Here is a 21,119-nt window from a genome sequence, read left to right as displayed (position 1 = left end):
TCCGCTCCCCGCCCCCTTATCCCCCCGCGAGATCTGGCATGGTGGTACGCCCCGTGACGCACACCGCAGGGCATGTTGGGAAAGGTAGTCGGCCTTCCCAAATCCCGACCGCCGACGGGACCACTTCCGAGCCAGCTTCCTGCGCGGTGGGCGGGCTTTGGTGTTGCTGTCGGCACCGCGTAGCTGATATGGTGAGTTTCCCCTCCGCCCGCTCGCCACCGACTCTTACGTGGTCATCTCCGACCTCACTAGCTGCCTGCGAGTGGGGCTTTGCGGCCCTTGAAAGAACTGGGCCTGCCGGGGACCGGTGGTCCGGGCCTTGATCTGCGCCTTTTCGTCCTTGGCGTGGCCCCTCCCGGTAGGGCCGGAGGGAAACCACCCCCCGACGACCTTCGACTGCCAGGCTCCACCGGGCTCCCTGCACCTTTCCCTTGTGTGTGCGTTTGGAGAACGAGGGAATCATGAGACGTTTTTGAAGGTTTCGAAGAAAGAGTGGAGCTCTTGCTCCCTCGTCTGCGTGGTGGTAACACTTTCCTGGTTTCCCCTGATTGCTCAGGCAGGTTCTGCTGCAGTCCGGTATCCCTAGATGTGTGTTCAGGACTTTTCTTTACACCCTGTGCTTTCTCCAGAATTTGTATCTTTAGCTTAGAGATGTATTCTGAGCTCCAGAGCCTCATATCTGTTAACTGTACCGCCACTTGGTTGGCGCATATATATTTTAAACTCAGCAAGTTCAAAACTGACTTAACCATCCCCACCTCACCCTGCTCTTCCTCCAGTGACCCCCGTCTCAGATCACTGTGCCACCACCCACCCCACCGTTGCTCTTGCCAAACACCTGGAAATCATCCTCGACATCGCCCTCTTCGCAGCTCCTGAACATCTGTTCCGTGACCAAATCCTATGGAATCTACAGGGGCTTCCCTGATAGCTCAGTTGGTAAAGATTCCGCCTGCAATGCAGGAGACCCCGGTTCAATCCCTGGGTCGGGAAGATCCCCTGGAGAAGGGATAGGCTACCCACTCCAGTATTCTTGGGCTTCCCTTGTGGCTCAGCTGGTAAAGAATTCGCCAGCAATGCGGGAGACCTGGGTTTGATCCCTGAGTTGGGAAGATCCCTTGGAGAAGGGATAGGCTACTCACTCCAGCATTCTGGCCTGACTGTATAGTCCATGGGCTCGAGAAGAGTCGGACACAACTGACCTCTAAATGGTTGCCAGTCATCCCAGTCTCTAGCTATTCTTGTCCTTGGCGCCATGAGATCTAACCCTCTGCTCTGTTCTCTTAAGTGGTCTTTTAAGCAGGCCTTCACCAGTCAGAGCCCCTGCCTGGGAGAGGCTTGGCCACCTTCACCCCTATCTTTTCCTTAGAATTTGGAATGTTCTTTGGAGTATTTCCTTTGGAATACTCTTATCTACTTACCCCTCAGACCTCAGTTTACATATTGTTTCTTCAGAGAGAGTCTCAAGTGTAAGGAGATTCTAGTGTGTTCAGATAAGATCTCTTATAGAGCCTTTGCGACAACCCTGTGATGTATATTTTTCCAGTATTACAGAAAAGACACACTTGAGTGATTAGTTACAAGGTCCTACAGAAAGTCACAGGTAATTGTTGCTCTTGCTAACTTTTATCTTCAGTATCTTTCAGTGCCATTAAATATTTTTTATTCAATTAGGTACATAGTATTTAACCGACTTCTTATACTTAACAGATTCTTATTGATAGCTATTTAGGTGGGATTTTTGTTTGTTTTTTGCTGTGATGAACAACAGTACGATAAGTGGACCACATTCAAGCTAACTTTGTCCTGAACTTTCTTGATTATTTCTGTAGGATAAATTCCAAGAAGTATAACTGGGGCAAAGGGCATGGCCTTTCAATACGTTATAATTTGTGGAAAATAAAAGCAGTCACTATTGGAACAATGTGACAGGGATTATAAATGCGAAGAATAGTAATGGTACCTATTTTGAGTATCAAAGTTAACATATGTCCAGTCATTTAACATAGTGCGTTCTACTTTTTAAGAGTTCGGTAAATGTAGTACTTACTGATTTAGTTAAAAATAGGGCTCTTACTCTGTAGTATGTTTCTTCATTTTGTTTGAGGCATATTTTGAGACTCTGATGAAATCTTTGAAACCTTTTCCCAGAGGTTGCCTTCCTCTTTCCCACCCTTCTCCCCACGCCAAATGGTATGTCTTTTGTCATATGTCATCAACTACCAGAAACTCAGCATATGGACTCAAATTAAGAACTGCTAATAATTTCATTTTACAAGTGCTTTTTTCTCCCCCTTTATAAGTTTCAGGCATTTTCCTACAGTATTAAATATTCACATAAAGCATGATTTTTCATTGCTATATAATATTTGTAATTATTTAATTGGTCTCCTCTTGTTGACGGGCTAACATCTGTATACACTAATCTTTGTATGTTTTGCAGATTTCCTTAGATTAAATTTCTATACGCAGAATTATTAGACCAAGAATGTGAATGTAAGGCTTTTGATTCTTATTGCCACATCACCCTATGATGAATTCTAGGAGTTTATACTTCATACTCCCGCCATCAGTGATATATTAGTTTCCTCTCATTGTCTTGCCCACCAGTTGTTATCATAATAGGTTCAGTGTTCCTGTCCCATTCTTAAACCATTTCTTGACCGTTCATCTTTTCATGGTGTTGTTAAACCCTATAATTGCAAAGACTTTAATTTAGAAATACTGTCCCAAAGCAGTGTGGTCTTCAACCTTTTTCCTTTAGAATCATTGACATAGAAGAGTTTTTAAATATCCTCCCCAGACCAATTTATCAGAATATCTGGGAGTATAGCCCAGGAATGGGTGCTTTAAAATCCTCAGGTGATTTCAATGTGGAGCAAAGGCTGAGAACCTCTAATACAGAATTGATTGTGTCTTGTTTTTCTCCATAAAGCAAGGAATTAACTCATGAAATAATTTGAAAAGTCAAGGTAATTTATACCTTGACCTAAATTCAGTTGGATTCTAATTTATATGAGGATGAGTTTCTTTTGTTCTACAATGAAATTTTGGTTTTATTTGTCTTAGGTTATTTCAGAGACTATGGATATACTCTTCAGAATAAGAGGTGGCCTTGATCTAGCTTTTCAGCTAGCTACTCCTAATGGTAGGTCTGCCAAGATACTCTCCTTTTTTACTGTAAAAGCAATGGTGAGAATCTCACCATTTTGCAAGTGAAACTGAATGAGAGGGTGAATAAATGTCTAAGGTCAAATAGTAAGTGATATGAATTGGATTTAAACTTAGAAACTGTGTTCCCCACCACTGCTAGCCCATGGGGCTCCCCTGCATGTTAAGAAAAGGTGTCCCCTTATTTAAGAAACTTTACTGCCCTCTCCAAGAAAATTGTCACAGTAAATATAAGTATCCACTGTGAGCATAATGTAAATGAGACAGCTAGACTTATACAATGCACACTTAAATACACTTAACACATTGCACACCTAAGATTTCAGAACCCACTCTCGTGAGGTCGTGTGGTTTAGGAATGGCAGGCAGGTTCTATGGGAGAAAAATCAGCAGTGTTGGTATAAACTAAAGTCTAGGATGTCTTCCTGTTTCTGACTACTGCCACAAACCAAGCTAAACGATATCAGAGGAGGAAGACAAGGAGCTATGTTTGAGGTGTGTTTCATTTGAAATGCCACACTACATCAAGTGTAAATTCCCAGCAGGCAATTGGTAACTTGAGTCTGAAACTTGGGGGAGAGTGGTCAGAATTGGAGATAGAGAACTTAATATCTTATGAGGATGATAGTTAATGCCTTGTATTAGATGAAGTCACTCAAGAAAAGTATGATCAAGGGTGTCAGGAGCCACAGAGAAGTTCAGAAAGGTAAGGAATAAACAGTGTCAGAGTTCCTTCAAGGAGATCACCAGCTGATGATTATTTACTGGCCCCTTGGAAAGAGGAAGGGAGAGAATGCAAGATATTCTTTCTGACGCATCCCTTCATATTAAAAAGTTATTTGTGTTGGTCCACATTCTGATTCCTACTCCCGGCCAATTAAAGTAAGTTTCCAGGACAGAGACTTCGGCATCTGTAAGTTTTTTCGTTGATTCTCTAATGTGCCATCAGGATGAGAATTGTTTTGCAAGAACTAAATCAAACTCATTTTTAAGCCTATCTTATCAGTAAAGTATTGTTTCTTGGGCTTCCCTGGTGGCTCAGTGGTAAAGAATTCATCTGCCAATGCAGGAGACACAGATTGGATCCCTGAGTCGGGAAGATCCTCTAGAGAAGGAAATGGCAACTCCCTCTGGTATTCTTGTCTGGGAGATTCCATCGACAGAGGAGCCAGAGGAGCCTGGCGAGGCTTAATCCATGGGATCACACACAGTCGGATACAACTTAACAACTGAGCTCCCATGCAGTGTGTGGATAAAGCCTTACATTTTACAACTTGCTATAAATTGAAGTTATTCTTTGTATGAACTTACTACAAAGTATAACTGATCTGTCATTCAGCAGACATAATGATGTAATTTCAAGTATAAATAGGAACTGCAGATATGTTTTACACAAATAATTGATGTATTTGAGCTTGTCTTCAGACTTTATAGTATCCTCCTCCTGTACCCAAGTCTTTGAAACGCTCCATGAAGGGAATCATTAATGAGGAAATACTGAGAATGGAGGTGCTTAACTTTAAAGACATTGCAGTTATTTAGATATTTCATGGTCTTTAGGGATAGACAGAAGATAATCCAGGAATTATGTTTGTCTTTTGTGGTGAAACTATAAATCTTTAAATTTGGATTTCTGAAACATATCAGGATGCCTTTATATCTGACGTGTTATAAGTAATCTTTCTCTCCTACAACCTCAAGGTGTTTATTTATCAAGATATCAATGTGATAGTTAAATAAATATTTTAACCACAGAGTTAAATAGGTTTAGGATTTAGGAGTAGGACAAATATTTAAATATTGTCTTCTTTTTATATAGTTTTGTATAGTATCTTTATATAGTTTTATATAGCATCTTTATATAGTTTTGACTTTGGAACCATGAAAATGTTTTTAATATTCAAAAATTTCTATTGAGTAAAAAGGAAATCACTGAAAATGAAGTCAGACAAATATCAGGTTGATGACATACCACATAGAGCAAAAGAGAACTGAAGAACACAATACTTTGTACAGTCTTAGTGGGATATAGTCTGAAGAAGAAAACTACAAAGAAATTCAAATCTCACTCCAGAGTTTTATTTCTATAAGTAATTTGGTATTTTGAGAGTAATTGGAGTCCTCATCCATTGCTGATGGGAGCATAAAATGACGCAGTTCCTCTAGAAAGCAGTTTGACAGTTGCACAAAAAGAGAGTCACCATATGACCCAGCAGTTCCTTCAGGGTTATTACCTAAAAGACATATATCCACACAATAACTTGTGCACAAATACTTGTAAAACCATTATTCATGATAGCAAAAAGACAGAAACAACCCAAACATGTATCAGCTTACAAATGAATAAGCAGAGTATGTTCTGGTCATATAATAGAATATTATTCAGCCGTAAAAAAGCTAATTCATGCTAGGGATGGAGTCAACAGTTGGATGAATCTTGAAGATATTAGGCTGAGTGAAAGAAGCCAGACCCAAAAGGCCACAAAATGTGTGATTTTATTTATATGAAGTGTCCATAGTAAACCAATCTATAGGGACCAAAAATAGGTTAGTGGTTGCCATGGGTGAGTGTAGGGGGGTGGGGAATGACTGCTGGGAAGTCCGGGGTTTATTTGGGGGTGACGGAATGTTCTGAGATTAAATAGTGATGATTGTAAACCTTGTGGTATACTAAAAGCAACTGAATTGTACACATTAAATGAATGAATTTTCTGGTCTGTGGATTTTATCTCAATTTTTTTAAAGACAAAAGAACTTTTTTTACATTATTGAATCTGAGGAATGGATGTTTGGGGGCCGCTTTTACTGTGCTCTATTTTTGCATGCTTGGAAGCCTTCATGTTGAGAAGTGTACAGTTTTTCTTACTAACTTCTATTTGTATTCTTTTAATTTAGAAATTTTTATCAAGAATGCACTAAAACATGTACTGAGTGACCTGTCAACCAAGCTTTCTTCAAATGCCCTTGTGTTCAGAATTTGCCAGAGTTCAGTGTACATATGGCCTAACAGTGACATGAACACCATTCCAGGAGAGCTGACCGACAGTTCTGCCTGTAAGAACATAATGCGCTTTATTCAGTGAGTATGCTTAAAGATTGCTAGAAATGTTTTTACAATATCATTTCACATTATAAACATCTCCATGTATTGAAAATTTAGATTTGAACCAGAAGAAGGTGCAAAACGAAAATTCATGAAGAAGAAAGATAAAAAGTTATCAGAGACGGTAAGCAAATCACCTGTCTTCTTAGTGATAAAAATTTTCAGTCCTTGAATTTGGAGTTGAGTGGGATCTTAGAAAGTTCTTACTTTTTTTTTTTTTAACAGATCAGATGATTCAAGTCCAGAAAGATTAAGTGACTTGCCCAAGGTTATACCTCTGTGTTATATATCTAAACTTTTGTCCTTGAGTATGTTTACAAATTACTTAAAAAGGAATCATTCTGAAACATTACAGTGACACATTATGCTGTATGAAATAGTAAATGATAAGTGATTTACTTTTCTTCACAGTTTTGGTTCTGTCGATTTTTGAACCAGTACTGTTGAGTATCTGCCACGTGCCCCAAACTTTGCCAGGTATTAGAGATGAAAAACGGAGCAGCTGCTTCAAGGCAGGAAGTTGTACAAAGTTAATATTTAATATGACTGTAGCATTTTTCTAGACTAGTAAGAATAATAGAGTGGACACGGGGTTGGAGATGTGGACAGAGAGCACTCGGGGGAATCTGAACGAAACCAGTAGCTATAGTAATAAAGAGAAGGGAATGGATACAAGAAATATTTAGGTAATGAAAAGGATTGTACTTAGAGACTAATTGGATGTGGGATGACCAGCTTCTTGCTTGGGTAAAGATGGGAGATGGGGAAGATGTGAGGTCAGTGTTGGTCATACCATGTTTGAGACACCAGTGAGGTGTTGACCTGAACTGTGAGATTTTTAAATGTGGAGTGTACAAAAAAACTATGGACTTTGGATAAGGATTTAAGAATTACTGGTAGTTGGAGGTTGACATTTTGAGGGTTCAGGTCAGTTATTTTATAGAGTGTTTCTCGGATTGGGCTTGAGTTTGTTCTCGGCTGCCTTATGGTAGGTTCAGGTGGTCATTGTTGATAGGAATACCAAAGAAGTAATGTGTGTCCTCAGCACATCATGTGAAAGAGACATATACTTAGTTGGTTCTCGTATCAGTGACATTAACGATGACCACTTAGTGTGGTAACTGCCACCTTTCTCCACTGGGAGGGTCCTATTTTTTGCCCTGATAATTAGAAGGTATCTTGTGGGAAGATGCTTTGAGTTTATGTATATATCCTATTCCTCATCAAGTTTTTACCCAATGCTTCTAACATCAATTGATAATTTTTGTCAGAAGCTAACATTAATCTGATGGTTGCAAAGTGGTGATTTTTTTCTAAGTTTGTTGTTTTCTTTTACATTTACAAGATGACTTTGTACTGTAAGGAAGGGCTTTTCCTTTTCCCTGTGTATTAACTGTGTGGAAGTATGGAATCCTGTTTTATGCAATGAGTTGTCTGTTAACTGTCATCAGTTATTTTGATGCTCATATTTTCTAATTTGGCCAAGAGACACTTCATGCTGGCTCCCGTGTTCTCTTGATACTGTACTTTTGAATACTTCGTACTTTCTTCCAAGAATGTTCCAGGTTCATGTCCTTTTGCTATTTCATCTCAGGAATCAGCCATTTCCCCAAGGAAGGCAGACATGTATGCACACATACTATACATATATAACACACACTTCAGTATTTACCCATGTAAATCATATACCTCTAGTTCTACTTCAGCCTCACACAATTCCTAACCTTTTCCCGGTGAGAAACCTGGCTTCCAGTACTCTTAATATTTTGCTAAATTTGTTTAATATACAGAAAGCATTTTCAGAATTGTTTTTCCATACCACTATCAAAATCAAACCTTTCTAAGAGTTCATTATTAGTATGTCTTTAGAGCAGAGGTATATAGTCATAACATGTTTTAAAGTTGCCTTGATCTGTGGTTATTATATCTTGTTTATTCATTTTTTTCTGAAAATTTTAAATCTATACAAAAATAGAATAGGACAATGAACCATAGTGAACTTTTAATGCTTATGGATTCATGATCTGATTTCATCTTCACTTCACACTCACTCTCTGCCTCTCCTCAGATTATTTTGAAGCAGAGAAGAATTTTTCTTTAAGCTAAGAATTGTGCTTTTAAATAATTTACTGTAATATAGTGTATATGGTCCTTAAAAAGTCCTTTTACTTACCTTTTATATTATTGTTCAGTGTGCTTTAAGTTAACTATTATTGTTTATCTTTATAGCATCAAATAGTAAATATAGATCTGATGCTGGAAGTGTCGACCCCTCTGGCAGCTGTAACGCCCATTATTGAAAGAGAAAGCGGAGGACACCACTATGTTAGTATGACTTTACCAGTTGATGCAGTTTTATCTGTTGCTCCAGAAGAAACGTGGGGAAAGTAGGTATTTTCTAATACTACTGCCACCTTTAAATGAGGACCCTCCCCCAAAGTAATCACATCCTATTTTTAAGTGTCGTTGAGGCATATCTAGGGTGGTTATTGTTCTTTTTACTATGATTTACTCCTTGTTTCTTATTAAATTAAGAGTCATCTAGTAATTCAGTGTTTATTGAGGAAGTAGGATAATATGCCAAACCTATAGAATTTTCCATTTACCTGTACAGAGGAAATTTAGTCTATTTAACATTTAACTTTTTATTATTTAGACTTAATTTAATAAATCCAGTCCTATCAAGGGCATATTAGGGATATATTCACTCAACACTTTCATGTATCATAACTATTATAACTTTTGTTAATGCACTTGTGTATTTCCCTCCCACAGAGTTCGTAAACTTCTAGTCGATGCAATTCATAATCAACTAACTGATATGGAAAAATGCATTTTGAAATACATGAAAGGAACATCTATTGTGGTTCCTGAACCACTGCACTTTTTATTACCAGGTGAAAAAAATCTTGTAACAATTTCATATCCATCAGGAATTCCAGATGGTCAGCTGCAGGCCTATAGAAAGGTAAAACCACTTCATTCTTAGAAAAATAAAAATATCATTCATTTTATATTTAATTTTGTGCTTCTAATAAATAGCCAGCGTTTTGTGATTTAATTTTATAAAGTGTGGATGAACACTATTGGCTTTACATCTTATTTAATGTCTATTCTCATGTAACTGTTTAAAGTATTTTTAAGAAAAAATTATTATGCTGAATCATATGTAACATTTTAATTTCATATATTCAGTGAAGTTCGTTTGTAATTTTTCTATAGTGAAATTTAAGAACAAAAAGATGCTTACATGCCTAGAGTAGCTGATGAGTGCTATTTAATAACTTCCTTTTCTTTTCCACTACTTGCAAATTTACAAAAGAGACAGGGTTACAGTTAGAGAAGGGAAATTAGAATTTATCCTGTTTCTAATTAGGATTTGTAGTACTACTCCATTCCCCACCTCTCAGGGTCATTTGGGTTTTATTACAGGTGTTTTGAAGGAAACATGATCAACACTCAAAGAAATGAGATTTATTGGCAAATGACTGTTTTGATAGTGTGTATATATATATATTTTTTTTTGGTAGTATATATTTTTGATATTTGGCCTTGCCTAGTATCCATCAGATTATACCATGGAAACATCTTCCCAATCTCTGCCCCCGAAAAGAGAGGTAACACTGTAACCTTCTGTGCCTCTCTGTAAGTGTCAAATGAATTGATTTGCAGAGGCAACAGTTACACAAGCTAATGATCTCATTCAAACTGCTCGAATACATAGGAGATATCAAAGAAGATGTCAGACTTTCAGAGTAACTATTACGTTTTTATACATTAAGGAATATGTTGCCTTTTAAACATATATGTGTATTTTTATTTTGATGCCATATTGGTCTTTAAACCACCAATTTCCATTCTGTAACCTAATCACTACCCCTTATATTTGTTAAATACTCTAAGCATGATTTTTAAAAATAAAAACCTAAGCATGATTTTTTTGATAATAGTTATATCATTGTTAATTATAATTTACTCATTTACAAGACTTTCAAAACTACTAGTTAGCCTAGATTTATTTTAGCAGACTGTGTTACAATAAGTAATTTTAAATTATCTCAGTTCTTTCATGCTAATAAATTATTTTCAATTTTCTATATTCTCTTCCAGTTTCTATCCATATACATAGATAAACAAAAATAAATCCTTTTTTATTTTAGTTTAAATCTCACCCTCTTTGACCTTCATGAATTAAATCATAAGTGTTTGATAACTTAAATTTTCTGTTTTGAATCTAGTTTGGGTTTATTTATTGACTAGGAACCTATATCATTTAACCTTTTTTCTCTTCTTTCCTGTTAATTCTGGTTTTATTTAGGAGTTACACGATGTCTTCAATCTGCCTCATGACAGACCTTATTTCAAAAGGTCTAATGCTTATCATTTTCCAGATGAACCATACAAAGATGGTTACATTAGAAATCCACATACTTATCTCAATCCACCTAACATAGAGACTGGTATGGTGAGTTTAGTAATTATTTATAGGAGTTAGTTGATCATTAGTGTCATTAATTGTTTTTTGCTTGTGCCCAGGGGATGTTTGATTATTATTTTTTTATTCTGAGGGACTTAATATTTTGTTAAGATTTTTGCATTTATGTAATGATATTGTCTTATAATTTTATTTTCTCATACTGTTCTTACTTCACTTTTGTATCAGTAATACACTGATACATTGAAAGAGTTGGAGAGTATTTTTTCTTTTTTAAAAAAATTTTTATAAGTCACTAAAAGTAACAATCTAGCTCTGAAAACAGTAAATGACTCGAGCATGTATATGTATATGATGTTATCTTAAGCGATGATATACATATGTATACGTATAATATATACATCTAAAGTTAATATTTTACTGTGTTTCTTCTTTTTATGTAGGTTTATGTGGTCCAGGGCACATACGGTTACCATCACTATATGCAGGATCGAATAGATGACAGTGGCTGGGGCTGTGCCTATCGGTCTCTGCAGACTATCTGCTCCTGGTTCAGACACCAGGGATACACAGAGAGATCCATTCCAACACACAGAGAAATCCAGCAGGTACAGAACACACCGTTTTGAATTATATGGAAGTTTCATGAACCCTAATATACCATTAAATAATTATGCCTACCTCCTGGTCCAGACTTCCTTCTGTTTTGAAGGGAAAAAATATATACTGGTAATCAAGGGAAATGCCCTGTACATAATCTTTAATAGCTGTCTTGTGTATGATTTTTTCTGTATTTTTAAATAAAGGCTCTAGTTGATGCTGGGGACAAACCAGCAACCTTTGTCGGATCACGGCAGTGGATTGGATCTATTGAGGTGCAGCTGGTGCTGAACCATTTGATTGGTGTAACTTCAAAAATACTGTTTGTCAGGTAAGGAAACTTTAAGAAATTTGAGAAATCACTTCAAAGAGAGTTTGTCACTTTTATTAAAAAAGTGCATTTTTCCCCCAATTTGTTTTCGTTCTTTTCTCTTCCTCCACATTGCCCCCTTGCTTTATAAATCTCATTTTTTCCCAGTCCTAAATTTCTTTGTTGTTATTTTTTAGAAGATGTTTGTGAGTAAACTTTGTGATACGTACTTGTATAGTCTAGACCTAGTCTTAGTCTGGAAGAGGAAAACTTGGAAATATGCCAACTTTGAGTAGGTACAGAAGGTCTGGTTTTTTAACGCAGAAGTCATTGAAGTCTTAGAAGGGAAAAATCAAATATTGATCTATGACTGACCTTTTTGTTTACTTCCCACTCTTTTGCTTCCTGAGATTTTAATAAACTAATCATGTATCCAAATGTAATTTTATCTTTTCCTTATCTATTGTAACAGGAAATTTTATATAGGAAATTTACACTATAGGAATATAAAATTTATAAATAAGATATTTATAATAGGAAATTTTCTTTTCCTCCTTAAAAAATAGAATATTACTATTCTAATCACAATTCTAGTATTAAAATATGAGCAAATATTAGAGAAGATTGATTTCTGTGACCATCTCTAGCTTACTCCTTATATATGAGCTTATGTTTTTAATACATTTATTATGACAACCTTGATGACTAATGTTATTATCCTTATTGTCCAAGTACTTTAGTGCAGTTGCCTTCACAGTTGCAATTTGAATTGGATGTGGAAATCAGCACTAACAAATAAATAATAGATTAAGTAGTGAAGTAGGTGGTGATTAAAAAGTGAAAGTTTTGACACATGAAAATGTTATTTCATACATTCCTTACAAAGCAAGAGCTAAGGGTTAGCACCACCTGGCACCTCCATTCTAAATAAAAAAAGAAACTTCCATCTATTCATCTTTTCTATTCTCAGAAGTAAAAATTGTATGATATTAAAATATTCCCCCAAAAATATGTTGTACTTGAAAACGTTTTGCAGTTTTCACGTTGGCTACACAGACATTGTCTGTTTTAGTCCTAGAATCTCCTGTCACATAGAAGGGCAGGTATTTTTGGTCCCAGATTAAAGATGAGGAATTACAGGCTCAGAGTTTGATGGTATGAAAACAAAATCCCAGGATTTAAAACCTGTCCTTCTGAAATTAAATCCACCCATAAGAATCCCCTCAGTATCAAAGTGACCACTTTCAATCTTAGGTGGTTAAAAATCCAGAACCTTCTTTATGCAGTTCTAGAAGCAAAGAATCAAGGTCTTCTTTCCTAGCTCATTTAGTGACCTTAAATATTTAGAGGTTGTATTGCTTTAAATTGCTCTCAGTTCCTTACCACTTAATTTTGCTTAAATTTGTATCTATATTTTTAGTAACCAAAAAAGAAACCAAAACGGTAGAAAACATTAGTTCCCAAGCTCATTTGATCTTCAGAATAGTTCATCTGATAGAAACTGGTTTCTTTCTAGCCAAGGTTCTGAAATGGCCTCTCAGGGACGAGAACTGGCTAATCATTTCCAGAGTGAAGGAACTCCAATAATGATTGGTAAGGTTTTTGCAATCTTATGTTCTTTTGGTAGATGGAGAGTATGTGAAACTTATCATTAATGTAAATACATAATGGCACATAATATCAGTCCTTTGTAAACATATTAAAATTAGCTTTTACATCATGAGTACTGACCTCTAGATATTTTTTTAAATTTCCAAGGTGGGAGGAAAGTTATAAAAAAGATTATAATAACTAGAAATAGTAAAGGCCAAGTTATTTGATAACTGTGCTGAAATAAAAACTTTATAGCAGAATGGAAAAGAGGCAGTGGTCACTCAGTATAGCATCAGAAGTCATGGCTGTCAGGAACTTGGCTCGCTGTGTGATATTATGCAAATTGCTTAACCTCTTTAGACTTTCTTTGTAAAATAAGAGAATTGGATTAGCTAATCTAAAGATTCACGATTCTGTGAGAAATATGACTTGTCCTGGATGACAGAAGGCAAGCGAAGACTGGTGTGTAAGAAATGCAGGTAGGCAGATGTCAGCAAACTACAGGAAGTAGTGACTGAGTAGACGGGCTGCACCACTGGAGGCACTCGGAGCAGAGGTAACAAGGCTTGTCTGCTGAGAGAGCCACCAGCAGCAACGGTGGTTACCCTGCGTGAGGGGTTTAGACTTTCTGTGACCCTTCTTAAATCCAGTTTAGGTAATTCCATGAATATTAAAGTGACATAGAAACCTAATATGATTATAGATGTGATTGTATCTTTTCTGTCTTTAAGATGTAATTTTGTCTTTTCAGAGTATATTTGACATTATGTCTTTTCCAGTTTAGGTCAATCAATTTAATATTATGTTAGATCAATTCATAGGCAAAATAATCTTTTTCAACTGAAATTGATTGGGAGGTTGAGACTGACATATGCCGTGTCATTTCTTATTTCCTCTTGTATAGGGGGAGGAGTTTTGGCTCACACAATACTAGGAGTTGCATGGAATGAAATTACAGGACAGATAAAATTTCTGATTTTAGATCCACATTATACAGGTGCTGAAGATCTGCAGGTTATTTTGGAAAAGGTAAGTGTCTATTTAACAAATAAATACAAGGAAAATAACCCAAAACCAAAGGAGGGAGAACTGGAAGCTAACAGAAAGATGGATTGTAAACTGAGAGCAGAGATCCTCACTGTAAGGAAGGACTCTAAGCCTGTGATGAGTAACTCTCTCTAGATATGAAGGCCAGGGGGGAACTAAAGTATTAGAGTATGAAACTCATAAATATATTCCTTTGAGACTTTACAGCATTTCGTAAATATAGTGAGATTTATCAGTGCCTCAAAAAAGAGTGAAATATATATAACGTTTATAATTTTCAAATTAACCAAAAATTGGCAGTATGATGGACATTATGGAGACTTGACTGCTTTTATATATATATATATTTTTTTTTTTTTACATGTAACTTAATCTCATTCTATGAAGATTTGAATTTGAAACAAATTTAAGAATATTTGTTAATGCTTAAACTACCAACTAAAGGAGGTATAAATTTACGTTAATTTATAGGCAACTAATTCAGATTTACTGCTGAGTTTTAATGAGAAATTAGTACTAAATTTCCATGAAACTCAGTACTAAATCTTTCAGAGGCAAGTGTTATAAGACACAATTAACTTGAGTCCATTAAATGTTTCATATTTTTTGCCAAATAAGTCATTAATACCAATAAAAAGATTTCTTAAATCCGAAATCCTACGGAATTCTGGGGAAATGGATGGTTTAACATTGAAATTCACTTATGAGAGATCTTTAAAACTGAATATAGCTATATGAGATTACAAAAACCCTGTGAGTGAGATGTTTATGAGAGTTTTTACTGTTTTATGTAGCTGAACTCTTATATCCCCACTTTAGTAAAGTCTGTTGCCAATTATTGGAGCATCTATAAATACTAACAGCATATAAACACATTCTTAAAATTTTAAACGCCACATACACAAAATTTTCTCTTTCAAGGCATTTGGACTTTTAAGACTATGACATGTTTTTGGCTGGTATACATATCTTCCTGAAAATAGGAGCAATATTGACTGTCTTTCTGTAGCAAGGTGTTCATTCATTGGACATTCATTAAGTACCTAATATTTACCATCCACTGTCCTAAGCACTGGGGTATTAAAATGGATCTTTAAAGAGCTCTTTGTCTAGTATAGAAAGACAAAGAAGGGGAGTCCATAAAGGACTGCTTCCCAAAAAAAATATGGTATCTTTGGTGGCGCTAACAAAACTGCCCCTGCAAAGGGATCAAAGTCAGTGAAAGGAAAGCTGGGCATGTTCTGAGAACGGTGGCATTTTTAACATGACTTGAGCTGGTGGAGAGGGGTGACTGATGGCTAGAGGGACCTGTAGGAGCTAAGTCAGGATGGCCACTGAGAGCCAGGCTGAGACACACGCGTTAAGGCTGTGAGAAGCCTTACAGCTGCTGTAACAGAACACGGTAGAGGGGGTGGCTTATAGTAGCAGAGGTTTATTTCTCAGAGTTCTGGAGGCTGGGAAATCCAGGATGGAGGTGCTGGCTGATTTGGTGGGTGGTGAAGCCCACTTTCTAGTTCAAAGACGGCAGACTTTCTCACTGTCCCCACATGATGTAAGGGATGAGGGAGCTGTCTGGGCACTCTCTAATGATGGCTCTATTGTCATAACCCAGTCAACTTCCAGAGGCCCCACTTCCAGATGCCAGCACATTGGAGATTAGGGTTCATCATACAAGCCTTAGACACATTCAGTCTATGGCAGGGGCCTGGAGGGACAATCCTCCCTCTGCCTGACCTCTCTCTACACACTTGGGGAGCTTTCCTGTGTAAGTTCCCTAAGTCAGTCACCTCAAAAGAAAGATGTCTGGCTCCTCTACTTACTCCCACAGTTTCTGGTTTGGGCACCGTCTCTACCCACTTCTCTTGAAAAAAATTTGAGACCAGTTACCTAGAGATGGCCCACATGTGTGAAAGATCAAAACAGAAAGTATAAACCTTTTTCTATCATTGAGAAAACAGAAATTAGGACATGAAATTCATTAGAGAAAGTTTTGCTGAAAAAATGAGATGATAAAAAGAATTTTAGGTAAAGAAACGACTCTCAACGGAAATAAACCAGACTTAATGGTGGTATCTGTAGGCAGGGGGAGCAGAACTCGTAGAGGATTTTTTAATTTTTACTTTCACCTCATTTGAATATTTTTATGTGTATCTTATTTTTGCAATCAGAAAAAGAATAAAGACCTAAAGAGCATCTCTACTCAACCCTCCGTCCTCCACACTGAAAAACAGGCTAACACACCATCTTCCTCTGTAGGAACTATGACCTTTGACTTTAGGTCCCTGTCAGAATGCCCAGCAGCCTCCTAGTTAGGTGGGCTTCCCTGATGACTCAAGTGGTAAAGAATCTGCCTGCCAATGCAGGAGACACAGGAGACTTGGGTTCCATCTCTGGGTTGGGAAGATCCTCTGGAGGAGGAAATGGCTACCCACTCCAGTACTCTTCCCTGAAAAATCCCACGGACAGAGGAGCCAGGTACTGGCTATAGTCCATGGGGTCACAAGAGTAGGTCATGACTGAGCACACACTCCACTCCCAGTTAGGTAGGGTAAAGGAGCAAGACCACTCACTGCCTGTCACTCAACGCAATGGCATTTTGAGTCCTTACTAACCTTGAACAAGTATGTGTAAGCAAGCGTTTCATTTCAGAATGATGTAACTCAGACAAGTCATTAGCTGGGTCTTTAAGAAAATAAATTAATGGCCCTAGAAGAAATTTGATGAACTTAACTATATTCACAATGAAATGTTGTTTGAAAGAAATTTTCTATGCTGGAAAAAATACTGACATGAAACTAGGAAGTGGCAGTGATTACGGCCTGAGGAAAAGAAAGAATGTAGAATGCAACTCCCAAGGGCAAGTTCAGATTCCTTGACTACCTCCTATCACTGCTGAGATGCCACTGCTGGGAAATCAGTGGCTGGGGAGGCCCACTTTTAATGAAAAGGCCCATAGCCTTTCTCACTGTCTATACAGCCTTCCATGGGACAGATGGCAGTTAAATTATCACATGCCATCGACTACCAGAATGATAAAACCATACATCTTAAAAATCAATAAAATATGACATTGAGTAATAGTACCATAATGAAGCTTTTCTTTTTTTAAATGATTTCTATGACTAAATATCATAGAATTAAAATTTTTTAAATTCTATCTGAAGTGAACCCAAATAAGCTACTTTTCTGTGCTTAATAGGAATTCAGATACTTGCATTGTATAGGTATTTACAGTCTTACTGCAAGATTCAGTTGTAAAATGTTACAATTTCAATTATGTAGTCCTGTAACTTTGTAAAAGGTTTTCTTTTCCCTTCTCCCACATCTAGGGCTGGTGTGGATGGAAGGGCCCAGAGTTTTGGAACAAAGATGCTTACTATAACTTATGTCTCCCTCAGCGACCAAATACTATTTAAAATATCTTGGACTTATAGACTGTAGTAAAGTTGTAACTTTGTTGATAAAGAATAAATTTGATTTCAAATTAAATCCTGGGGGTGGTTTGATGGTTTTTATGAGTTTTTCCAAAGGTGGTAAATATCACAAAGAAAACAATTTATTCTCTAGACATTCTTTTAATAAGAGACAAAGCGTGCACAACCAGAACATTATAGGCATGTAAATACATGTATTCTTGAATGTTATCTTCGCTTAGAAGAAGGGTTTCCTCCTTCTTAGAAGGAGTTTAGACACACTTGATGAGCCAGAAGCCACAGCTCGTAGCTGAGTGGTAGACCTGCATTAAGTGAAGACCTTCTCCACACCTCTTCATGACCAATACATCTGTTATTGAAATACATATTAACATTAAAACCTTTTTTTAAAAAGGTTTTCTCCCCAATCTTCCACCATGCAGGGCAATTTTTGGTCTCTAAAGTCTAGTAGTAGTTACTACATCCAGTATTAAAATGTGTTAATGAGAATGAAAAGATATACAAGACATAAGACTGGCGATATTTAAACGAAGCAATAAATTCTGTTTTAAATAAGAGATCCTTAAGGGAGGAAGAATGAAGAAACAATTACTTACCAACACTTCCTTTTCCCACTTGTATTTTCTTCACTTCCAAAACTTCGTTTCTGTCTGAGCACTTGAACACAATGATCTTTATTGGGTTGTTCCCTTGATTTTATTGTCTGCATGCATTTAATTGTTGTAAGAAACTTGGCACATTCTGGAAATCCACATGACCAAGCAAGATCTTGAGCTGTTTGCCCATTCTTATTACATAAACTAAGTTTAAGACAAAAAAAAAAAAGTGGTCAAGTAAAAGTTGACAGTTGTTTAGCCTTTTTAAAGTATATTTCTAACAAAGGTGCTTTGGGATCACACAAATGTTGGTTGCAGAATAAAAGAGGTAAAGGAAGCATAGAGGAATTCCATGAGAATAGGAATTCTCACTATTTGTCCTTAATTAGCACAGAGGACAGCACAGAATGGGTACTTCATTTCTGCACAAATAAAAGAGTATTCTGTTTTCAGTACAATGAGTGAGTACACAAAGGAAGTCAGTGAGAACATCTATAGAATGGATTTTTTAAAACAAAACTAAGATGTAATACTGCCATGACACATGAACTGCACCTTGGATTGCTTAGGATCTATTTTTTAATTTACTCGAATAGTATCAGATAATCATTAACAGCCTAAGTTCTTTTAAATGGTTCCACTACATTATCAATTAGGCAAGCATCATGTAATTGAGCTGCAGGAGTCTGATTAATTTAACCCAAGAAAACATAAAATTTGAAGTCACTGATTCCATACTCACTCAATTTGGGCATCACTGGCTACAAGCAGGCTGAGGCATTCCATGCTTCCAACTCTTGCTGCCTTGTGTAGGGGAGCTTCTCCAAAAACATCCTTACATACAAGACAGCATATTTTAGTCTCTCCCCAAAACACTCTTGTGGAAATTGATGCTTGAGGAAGTAGGGTTAGAACTGCATTGTACTGGACTGAATCTTTTTAATTCTTTTTTTAAAAAAGTTCATTTGGTGCCCTATTAAATATAGAATTGTCATTAATAAAATGTGCAGTCACAGCTACATACATACAGTAAATTTTAAGTGATTAAAAGGAAAATAGAATCCTACAGAAGTAAAAATTATAATTTAAAATTTAACATTCAATGGAAGATGCAAACTACCCTAAGAAAGTTCTGTAAGGAATTATATTGATTGTGAGCATGTCCTACAAGTTGTGCTACCCTGAGACTTAATTTTGTAATGGAGCAGTTGTTCCTTTGGAAATGAACAGTAGACCTTGGAAACGTCCGATGTATTAGCCAGCAGCCATCTATTCAGCTAATGAGCACCTGAAATGTGGCTAGTCTGAATTGAAATGTGCTGTCAATGTAAAATACACAGAGGGTGAGAAGGCATATCCAAAATATCTATATATAGATAGATATATCAGTTATGTTTTATATTGATTACACATGAAATGATAATATTTTTGATTAATTGGGTCAGTTTACTAAAATGTTTCACTTCATTAATGTGGCTACTGGAAAATTGTAAAGTTACATAGTGTCTCACACTTCTATGGGCATCGCTGTGCTAGTCATGTTTATAATAACTGAAACGACTGAATACCTTGGCGTCTAAGAAATGTGTGGATTTGGGGTGAAGGGGAGGTTTGCACACAGCAACAATCAGTTGCCTAGTTACCTGCTGGTTGAGGTCAGCGCCCGTCTGCAGTTGCCAGAGAAGAAAGCAAGCAAGGCCGCCACCTGCAGCCAAGTGGACGGGCGACTGCTCGCAAGGATCCGGCGGTGCGTTGACCGAGGCCCCGGTCTCCAGCAGATGCTTCAGACTATCCACCTGCGAGAAAAGAACAGCTCCAGCACCCCTTCTCGCCTTTGTCCAGGCTTCTCTCCGGGGACTGAAATCCTCCACCACTCCTAAAACCTTCCAACTCTGAAGAGGCTTGACTTGGCAGCGCCAAGTGGTCAGTACACCCTCACCCTATCTAACCCTCTCTAGAAGACAGACATCTGGAAGCTTAAGCCTGCCTGACCAAAGCAGCCTGAGTCTCACCTCTGGGTTGCAATCGAGCAGCAGCATCTCCCGCCTAAAGTAGAGGACAGGAGTCCTTGGGAGAGCTGAGCAGTGCGGCACTCGCTGCAGACGGACAGGTTAAGAGTGGACAGGCCGCCCGAGAGCCGGAGAATTTAAAAGGTCACCAGAGCCAGGGGGCCAGCCCTTCCCCCGCCGTGCCCCAGCTGCGGCTCGGCCGAGCAGCCCAACCCTAGGCTACCCGCCTTTCTCCGCCCAGCAGCAGCTGCACGTACACAAACACTAGCACGTGTAACCTGGAGCTCAGTGAGGCTGGCGGGGGCGTGGGGGAGGAGGAGGCAGCGAGGATGCGCCAGTTGATTGGCCAAGGGGAGGTGTCAGACACGCCCACCTCGGGGCGGAGCCTTGGGGCGGTTCCCGCCCAGGCCCTGTTGCGCGTGCGCCATGAAGGACGGGCGTCAGGACTGCCGGGTTTCACCCGCCGCCATGAGGCTCTCAGAGTTCGGCACGTCTCACGCTGCTTGTGCCCAGCTCATTAGTCCCTCTGGGGAAGCGGAAGTCGCGGGTGGAGGTTTTGGTTTCTGCTGGCGCGCACGTAACCAGTAAACGAAGGCGCTACCAGGATCCTGGGCGGCAACGCAACCTTTGGAAGCTGCTACTGCACTTGGTGCTGGCCCCCCGCGGCCCCAGCTTCTGGCTCCTGAGGAAAGAAAGTTCCTTCTGAGTCACCGTGTTCAAAGCCGTCCCAGGCTTGCCTCTGTCCCTCAGGCCCTGGACATTTAGGAAAGCTAGAGCTTGAGAGGGTGTGGGGGCTAGGAATGGTGGTGGAGGGGCGGCTA

General features: G+C 38.1%; 2 protein-coding genes across 4 annotated transcripts; one reads left to right on the top strand and one right to left on the bottom strand.

Moving 5' to 3' along the window:
* Positions 1–23: 23 nt before the first annotated feature.
* UFSP2 (UFM1 specific peptidase 2) lies at positions 24–17,748 on the top strand. Of its 2 annotated transcripts, XM_065947509.1 has the most exons (13): positions 769–939; positions 1,547–1,603; positions 3,070–3,148; positions 6,067–6,250; positions 6,332–6,398; positions 8,504–8,661; positions 9,050–9,242; positions 10,593–10,739; positions 11,153–11,317; positions 11,516–11,640; positions 13,136–13,212; positions 14,117–14,241; positions 17,589–17,748. In XM_065947509.1, exons 3-13 carry the CDS (start codon positions 3,085–3,087, stop codon positions 17,673–17,675), a joined length of 1,392 nt encoding a protein of 463 aa, XP_065803581.1. In that variant the 5' UTR covers positions 769–939; positions 1,547–1,603; positions 3,070–3,084; the 3' UTR covers positions 17,676–17,748. The 2 variants fall into 2 exon arrangements, with proteins under 2 accessions (XP_065803579.1, XP_065803581.1); XM_065947507.1 differs by lacking the exons at positions 769–939; positions 1,547–1,603 and adding an exon at positions 24–191.
* ANKRD37 (ankyrin repeat domain 37) lies at positions 5,248–20,543 on the bottom strand. 2 transcript variants are annotated; one of them, XM_065947519.1, is made up of 5 exons: positions 20,302–20,543; positions 19,933–20,085; positions 19,032–19,123; positions 18,290–18,493; positions 5,248–5,405 (listed from the first exon to the last, which is right to left on the bottom strand). In XM_065947519.1, exons 1-5 carry the CDS (start codon positions 20,326–20,328, stop codon positions 5,402–5,404), a joined length of 480 nt encoding a protein of 159 aa, XP_065803591.1. In that variant the 5' UTR covers positions 20,329–20,543; the 3' UTR covers positions 5,248–5,401. The 2 variants fall into 2 exon arrangements, with proteins under 2 accessions (XP_065803591.1, XP_065803592.1); XM_065947520.1 differs by lacking the exon at positions 5,248–5,405 and adding an exon at positions 17,827–18,042.
* Between the last annotated feature and the right edge of the window lie 576 nt (positions 20,544–21,119).

The sequence above is a fragment of the Muntiacus reevesi genome, chromosome 10 (genome assembly GCF_963930625.1).
Source record: "Muntiacus reevesi chromosome 10, mMunRee1.1, whole genome shotgun sequence".
In the NCBI taxonomy this organism is placed as follows: Eukaryota; Metazoa; Chordata; class Mammalia; order Artiodactyla; family Cervidae; genus Muntiacus; species Muntiacus reevesi.
This window is presented reverse-complemented; position numbering and strand designations above follow the sequence as displayed.